The sequence below is a fragment of the Vicia villosa genome, linkage group LG7, assembly GCF_029867415.1.
Source record: "Vicia villosa cultivar HV-30 ecotype Madison, WI linkage group LG7, Vvil1.0, whole genome shotgun sequence".
NCBI lineage: Eukaryota > Viridiplantae > Streptophyta > Magnoliopsida > Fabales > Fabaceae > Vicia > Vicia villosa.
In genome coordinates, this window is record NC_081186.1 from 73,142,507 (window position 1) to 73,151,174 (window position 8,668).

At 37.0% G+C, this 8,668-nt stretch overlaps 2 protein-coding genes across 2 annotated transcripts; both read right to left on the minus strand.

The window, feature by feature from the left end:
* Positions 1-318: 318 nt before the first annotated feature.
* LOC131619324 (uncharacterized) lies at positions 319-954 on the minus strand. The gene has a single exon (XM_058890433.1). It carries the CDS (start codon positions 952-954, stop codon positions 319-321), a length of 636 nt encoding a protein of 211 aa, XP_058746416.1.
* A 102-nt stretch (positions 955-1,056) lies between these two features.
* LOC131619325 (uncharacterized) lies at positions 1,057-1,958 on the minus strand. The gene is made up of 3 exons (XM_058890434.1): positions 1,826-1,958; positions 1,201-1,730; positions 1,057-1,158 (listed from the first exon to the last, which is right to left on the minus strand). Exons 1-3 carry the CDS (start codon positions 1,956-1,958, stop codon positions 1,057-1,059), a joined length of 765 nt encoding a protein of 254 aa, XP_058746417.1.
* Positions 1,959-8,668: the final 6,710 nt, after the last annotated feature.

Genomic DNA, 8,668 nt, shown 5'->3' on the forward strand with positions numbered 1-8,668 from the left:
ATTTTCATCATACAACACATGGTAATGTGTTGGTCGACTATGCTCTGGGAGAGTTCAATTATCTTGGATAACATCAAGGAAGTTATGTTTTTATGTTGATGTTGGCTTGGATTTTTGGGGGTCTTGTTTTGTTTGAATATGTATTAGAACTACTAGTCTCATTAGTCTCAGTTTGATCAGACTTTTGATGTCTGTATTTTTATTAGATTGATGTAATTTTTTTGAAGCAAAGAGATATATTACTATCAAAAAACAAAGTTACACAAGGTGATCAAAAGATCCAACCCTCAAGAAAAAACAAAAAACCTATAACATCAATTAAGCAATATGGCTTCTAGTTCTCCTATAAAGCCAGCCCCTATAAACTTTGTTGTCTATAATATTCTGTACAGTATCAAATTGAGTAGTATGACCAAAAACTACCATGTTTCTTCTATGCCAAATACCATAGATTACTCCAGCCAGAGCAATCTTCATTAGGCTAGCTCTCCAACCCTTGCGTGAAACATACTGCAAAGCCCACATGATCTCATCATACCACAGCTTCGGTTGGTGATCAATATTCATCCACATTAGAACCTGCTTCCAAATGTTCACAGTCTCCCTACAAGTAAAAAACAAATGGCTAATGCTTTCCTCATCAGTATGGCAAAGGCTGTAGGTGCTGGAATCAATCATATTGAATCTTTTGAGTTTGTCTTTTATTGCCAATTTTCTATGGCAAGTCAACCATGTGATGAACTTGGCTCTTGGTCTTGCAGCACTTCTCTTCAGCAGACGCCTCCACTCCACATTCTGGTTACTATGAGCCAGAACCTCATACATTGCACTCATATTGAATTTATGTTGACCAAGCATGTTGTCCCTGACCTGCTGATGTTGCTGCACAACATTTCTCAAGGCCAAGATGTTCTTCATCACCCACGAGCTACTTTGGATTATACTAGCATTCATGACATTTCGCCCTTTTAAGTAGTACATGTGGATCTATTTGACCCACATATTGTCTGCCTTTCTACTCAAATTCTAGAGGCACTTCATCATTGTGACCTTGTTCTAAATGGTAAGATTGATAATGCCTTGTCCACCCTGGTTTTTAGGACTGCACATTGTCTGCCAAGCTACTGGGCTCTTTCGACTATTATCCATACTCCCAGCCTATAAGAAAGTTATAAAAAGTTTATCAATCTTATTTATCACAAATTGAGGAATAGGAACACACTGCATCCAGTATTGAGTTATAGCCAAGATCACACTTTTCACAAGTAAGATTCTTCCAGAATAGCTCAGAAGTTTGGAGGTCCAATGTTTCATTCTCTTCATTATCTTCTCAATTAATGGCATGTAGTGGTGTATATTTAATCTCTTTCTAGTAATAGGAACTCCAAGGTACTTCATAGGAAGAATTCCCTCCTCAAAAGAAGTACTTCTAATCAGCTGCTCCTTGGTGTCTCTATCCGTACCTCCATAAAAGACTTTGCATTTTCTGGGGTTGATCACCAAACCAATAGAATCAAAAAAATCCTGCACAGTTTTAATAAGCATCTGGACAGAAGTGATGTCCCCTTTGCAAAACATGAGGATGTCATCCGCAAATGTGAGATTGGTTATACCAGCCTTCTCACATTTAGCATGGGAATGCATTTTGACCAAAAGCCTATTCAAATACTCCATCATGAGAGCAAAAAGTAAGGGGGATATAAGATCCCCTGCCTTAAGCCTCTCTTTGCCTGTATGATCTCAGATACATTACCATTGACAGTAAATTCATAGTTGACATTAGTAACTGCTACCATAACCCAATTGATAAACATTTGAGGCATACCTATTTCTTGCATCACATGTTCCAAAGCATACCAATCCACCATGGCATATGCTTTTTGGAGATCCAATTGAAGCATACATCTTGGAGTACCACCCTTTCTTGTATATCCTCTCAATAATTCAAAATCTAGCATGATGTGGTTATGGATAATTTGCCTAGGTATGAATGCAGCCTGATTGATATTGATAATACTAGGCAGAATTTTCCCTAGCCTTTAAGTCGGAATTTTTGAGATAATCTTATAGACAGTCGTGCATCCTGTAATAGGCCTATAATCTTTGGCTTGTTTAGCCTCTGCAGTCTTAGGGATCAGGGTAACTATAGTTCTTTTGAAATCCTTAAGAATCCTGCAGTGATGAAAGAACACATGAATAGCTGCTACAACATCAGTTTTGATAATGGGCCAGAAAATTTTAAAGAAGTGACTTGACTAATCAGCATGTTCCTTTGATCAACACCAATCTGCTTACCTCTCCTCATTGCCTCAACATCGATGTGCATAATACTGCTTTTAGCCTACCCCATAAGGTTTCTATAGAACTCCAGCAATTCCTCTTCAATATCCTTCTGCTCAGTCAGGATAGTCCCATAATCTTTTTGAATAAACTGGATACTGTTAGCATTCCTCCTAGTTTTTAGAGAGACATGAAAGAAAGCATTATTTTCATCCCCATCTTCAGCCAATTGATTTTTGTTTTCTGTAGCATGCTCTTCTCCTCCATCTCATTCCATTTAACCAGCTCTGCAGTACCAGTTTTAACATTCTCAGTCCTCTGCTTGTTCATAGGTTGGCTCTTGAGATCTACACAGGCTTTCTCAAGATTACTCCTGGATTAAGTAATCTTCAATTGTAAATCAGGCACAGGTCTGTTCAATTTCCTCAACTCAGGTTGCAATCTGATTAGTTTTTTCCATAAAATCTCCATAGGTCTGCCCTGCATAGGTTTGTTCCAATTATTTCTAACCACATCATGAAAATCAGTAATGTCACTCTAGCTAGTATTAAATTTGAAACTTCTATTGTGCTTATGAATAACAGGTATACTAAGGTATAACATAGCATGATCAGATATGTGGGGAGAAAGCACATTAAGAGTTAAATCCCCATTGTCTTGGAGCCATTCAGTATTTGCTATAAGTCTATCAATCTTGGAGTAGATTGGATTGGTACTCTATTTGTTAGACCAAGTGAAGAATTCTCCTTTGCTATCCATTTCACATAAACCAGTGGTACTCAACATGTCATTGTAGTCCTTATACTTAGCCTCCACAATTAGCTTACCTCCAAACCTATCATGTGAGGTAGCAATATTGTTATAGTCCCCCACTACACAGGGTCCTTTATAAAGGATATGCAGATCTTCCATGTGATGCCATAGTACCTTCCTATGCTCAATCTGATTTAAGGCATAGATAGCAGTCAACCAATACTTAAACCCTCCCATCAAGTCATAGACTCCACAATGAATGTATTGGTTGGAACTACATATAGGCCTAGCATCCACTTTGCTATTATTCCAATGGATCCAAATTTTTCCATTCTCATGGTGGTTGTAATTATCAATATAGTTTCCCATCAAATGATGTTTTTCTCTAATAGCCTCAGCCTTATTCCTCTTAACCCTAGTCTTTATAAGGATAACAATATCAGCCTGGATTTTTAGGAGATGGGAGCTAATCTCCCTAATTTTTCTAGTCTTGTTAAGCCCCCTTATATTCCAAGAGACTAACATGGGCCCCTATCAACAGCAACTAGGTGGTCATTCAAAACCCCTAGTGCGTCAAATCCATTTAAGCAATCTACCTGGTGTGAAGATTCAGGGAATAAATGGTTCTTACCTCTGTCCCTCCCTGCTTTATGCACTCTTGTCCAGTTCTTCTCCTCATCAACTTTTGGCTTTTCAATTGGATTTTCCTTAGGAGTTGATTCACAATTTGGTCTAGTTTTGGTTCCTTTTGCTTTTTCTGTCTAGGCTTCCATACTTTGGCTCTAGGCTGCTCTCCACAGTGGTGTCCCACTTGCTTACACTTATCATAGTATTTAGGCATCCATTCATATTCAATTACTTATTTCCTCTTGAATCCTTGGCTATCCTTGATCGTTATTTCATCTGGCAGGTTCTTAGTAATGTCAACCTCCACCAAAATGCGCACATAAGACACCCTTAACTTGTGAGTAGTGCATTCATCTGTTACCAATAGTGTTCCTAGAGCACTTCCTATCTTATTCAGACTATTTGCTCCCCATAGTTGCAGGGGAAGCAAAGGTAGCTTAACCCATATAGGAAGAGTACGCAAGAGATCCTTCTTTAGGTTAAACTCTGGATTCCATTCCTTTATCAGAACTGGCATACCACGGATTGAATACGGTCCTTTCATCAACACCGCATCCATATCTTCATAATTCTTGAATCGAAGGATGAAATAGCCTTCATCGTGATAATACAGATCTGGGAGTTAGACAAAGCTCCACATCTTCTGCATAAAGTTCTTTATAGCGTGCATACTCAGGTCCTCACCCATAACATACAAAATTAGGGCATTTTCCCAGAATTGCAGTTTCGGTGCCACATCCTCGTCGTTGATTTCCACCTCAATTTCGCCATTAGAAACCGTCGGAGCGATGTATACCATGGTTCTTCCTCGTGCAGGATTCTGATTGTTATTGATAACATCAACCCAAAGTCGGCGAGTTTCAGGCTCCTCCTTCTTCTCAAGCATTAGGGTTTCCTTTTTTGTATCTCCCTTGTTTCTTTCCAGGTCTCGCTTTGTAATAGTACCACCATCAGTCTCATCGTCTTTCTCTGGTGTCGCCTCCGACTGCTTCTCCGGTGGCGTAGAGCTCGTTGGTGGTGTAGGCACCGTCACCTTGGGACACGCACGTGACCGTTTCACCCCCATTCAGAGAACCATTTCAGAATATTGTTTGATTGATGTAATTTTATTCTTATTATGTTTGACACTATTTTGAAGATTTATACGATGTTTTCTTTTTTTGTGCTATATATGCCTTTATATTTACATTACACTACTACGATATACTATAGTTTGACAGAAATTGAAAGTTTTTAAAATATATCAGAATGTTCCATAGATATATCTACGGAAGATTTCATGAACTGAATAATTTGAATTTTCCCAACTTTAATATGTTTTTTAAGCTTCCGTAGATGTACATACAGAAAGAAACAATTTTTTTAAAAAAAGTGCTTCTGGATGTGCATCTACGGAAGCAAGGGACATAATTGGAATTTTGCCAGGTGGCTAAGAGATTCAAGGGGTGGATTAAAGAATTCTAAAAAAAAAAATCCAAAATTGGCTTGAATAATCAATTAGAGCAAATTTGATATTCAAAATTCAAACTTGTGCGCTTTATAATCTATTAGACTAAGAGAATAATTGATTATTGCATTGATTAGAGCGCACCTCATGCAATCAAATCATGAGGGAATCTTAGTATTAACGCCCTAATCAATTATCCCGGCAATATAATCAATTATTATCACCAAATATAAATAGTTACACCCTCCTTCCATGTTTGTCATCTATCTCTAATAATTTTCTTCTTTCTTCTTCTTGTGTGTGCATTTTCTCTGTGAATTATCATCGTCATCAAAGTCACCTAAGAGGATGTGAAACGCCAGAAGTTCTTTTCAAATGTTGGTTACTTAGAATTATTTTTATCTGAAGAGCAAGAGATCTGGTTCAACAAATATTTTGAATGAGGATTTCCAAATCATATCACTTTGTAGAGATATTTTTCAAAGATTACGAGTTTCTAAAATGGATTGAAAATACATCCTTGAATAGTTTCATTTGTGATATCCCATATGAAGTGTATGCAATATTAGTGAAGATGTTTGACTCTAATTTCATATATACGGGAGGAATCAACATAATTAATGTGAAGAAGCACAAGATCTAGCCAATCACAAAATGTTGAAAGATTCTTTAAGATTAGAAGATGATTGGAAACTTAAAAGGGATAAAGTTTAATATTCAAAGCTTTAACAAAAAGAGAAAATCTTTAGTGACATAAATCTGTTTCTATTCAAGGTAGAGTTGAGTCAATGATATTAAACAACGTGTCTCAACATTATCTCTAACATCAGAATCCTCAAGCTAATGATAGGGGCTTGAATTGGAAATGTCCCTTCTATGGGAAAAGATGAGCATAACAGACCACTTTATTCTCAAGATGTATGTTGATCCCAAAGTTTGACCAAGCAAGGGATAAAACTCAAGGAAGGTATTTCCCTTAGAGTTTGTTTTGCAAAAGAAGACTGATATATCTTCTTTGACACTGGTTGTTCCAGACACGTGTTGAGAAACTGGATGGAATAAGATTTTCTAGTCTTGATAAGGTTCTTATTCTTTCTAAATAACTAATGACTAGTTTGATATACATAAGCCAGATGTGAAGACAAGTTTCATTAAGGAAGACTAGTAGGTTGATGCTATTATTCGGTATCAGAAGCATATGCCACAACATCGTTCTTGATATCATGTTCTGATGTTGGAACATCAGTATTAATATGGCGACCCTGTACTAAAAATTTTCAAACTTCTTTCAACAACCCGGGAGAGTTAGTCTATTTATAGACTACTAAGCTAACTTAAATAATTGGGCTAAACAAATAGGCCCAATTTGACATATTGATAAACCTAGCATTATCGTCTACTACATGCTAGAACACTTTTTGACTACAACATGCAGGATTTCGACATTAGCATGTGAATATATTTTGACAACATGCTCAATATCTGTCGAACCAAGAAACTTGTCCTTGTCTCGATCCAAAATCTCACATTTTTTTGGCATTGGATGTAGTGATTGTTTGTCATGAACATTGATAGAACTAGTTAAGAAAAGCTTATTCAAACTTGCTAGTAGAAGTTGGAACTCTCAAATTCAGAATCTGATCATTACTCTCATTATAATCATTCTTTGGAAAATTAGGCATGCAAGAAACAATATCAAGTTTCAAAATAGTAGCATTGACTTTATAGTGACATTCTTCACATTAAACAATTAGTATATATGATATCTACTTTTTTCAAGAGGGGTACATGTACTCTTCGATTCACGAGTTTATAATTATTAAATGATTTGACATCAAATGTCGACCTCCTCACGTGTAACACCCTTCTAATACCCCACATAAATATTAAACAATAATCAGAGTAAACATGAAAAAGGGCATTACAACTTCCATATAATTAAACAATACTCATGACATGCCATAAAAGAGAACGTCAAACCAAACTTATTCAGATCATCATGTTAACACAGCGGAATTATCTTTAACATCTGAATAATAAAACAACCAAGTCATATACTTAAAACACCAACATAAGCAATCCACCCAAATAAAAGAGTTTAACAAGTAAATCTGAACAACGTCCCCAGTGTTACACGACCAGAGCATGACACAGACCCAAACTGACTCTAACGAATTACTTGACGAGTTAACCCTCGCCAAGTACAGAAGCTACTCCTTCAATCTGAAAAATAACAACAGTAAGGGTGAGTCTCATTCACATTTAACCAATGTTATAGGATATAGATAATAAAATATCAATCACATGCCATTCACCCAATTACAGTTATGATCAGATTCACAACCACACAATCAGTACAGCAAACACACAATCAACACATATTATAACATTGGACAATCTTCCATTCATGTTATAATAACACAATTAGCCTAATGCAATGCAACTACATGCATGTGGTACCAAAATCTGGGATAACCCATCTCACCGATCCACCATCGTCAAGGATACGGCAACACCCACTCACTAATTCCACACAATGGGAATTATCTACCACTGATCCACCATCGTCAAGGACCAGCAACATAATGATTATGAAATGCATGTATCAACCATAACATGCTCACCATCAACATTAATCACCAGATATCATAATCATCAACCAACATAACAATCGATAGCCACATATAGTTTATACCATCCTCAACCATAACAAAACACATATTTTACATCGACAATATATGTATATCAACCATCAGTTACAGTCACAACATCATAACAGGTAAAACATTCATTAGTGTACCTGTAAGCATAATCCACCACAACCAAATAAAATTGAGTGTTTTAAAATAATTTCAAGTCACGACTCAAAACACCATTTTATTATGTAAATTATTTGCTTAGCTTCACCATGCTCGAAACGACACCAAAATCCGGTTTACGGTTTAAAAGTTACACATCTTTAAACTTTTCAAAATGACCTGTCACTAACAGCACGCGGCGCCAACATTGGTTCGCGGCGCGAACTGAGCGAGTAAAAATTTCCTTAACCTTCTGCCAAGTACTTCGCGGTGCAAACATATGTTCACGGCGCGAAACGAGAAAAGAAGTACGCATTCGTGGCGCAACCTTGTGCTTGCGGCGCGTACTGAATACATCAGAACTTCCTGGCTTTCTGCCAAGCAGTTCGCGACGCCAACTCCTGGATGCGGCACGAACTGCCGATTTCCAGGAATCCGAATCGCAGAAAACAGCCTACGATTTTGTCCTTCTTTCACCGAATCATTACCAAACCAATTCCATTTCAACCAGATTTCACGTACATTAAAACAACACATATTATAACACATTTATAATACATTTCAACCATCCAATTAACACCGTACATGATCAATACAACATTATCAATCAATTCTCCCAAAACCTAACGTTTCTACAACCTAAGCATAACTCAATTGACATAAACAACATGATCAATTCTATCCTACTACCTATAACCCCATAATAGAAGATAAATGGAAGAGTCCCCCCTTACCTGAAGGTTGATTCTTCGTTCTTCCTCTG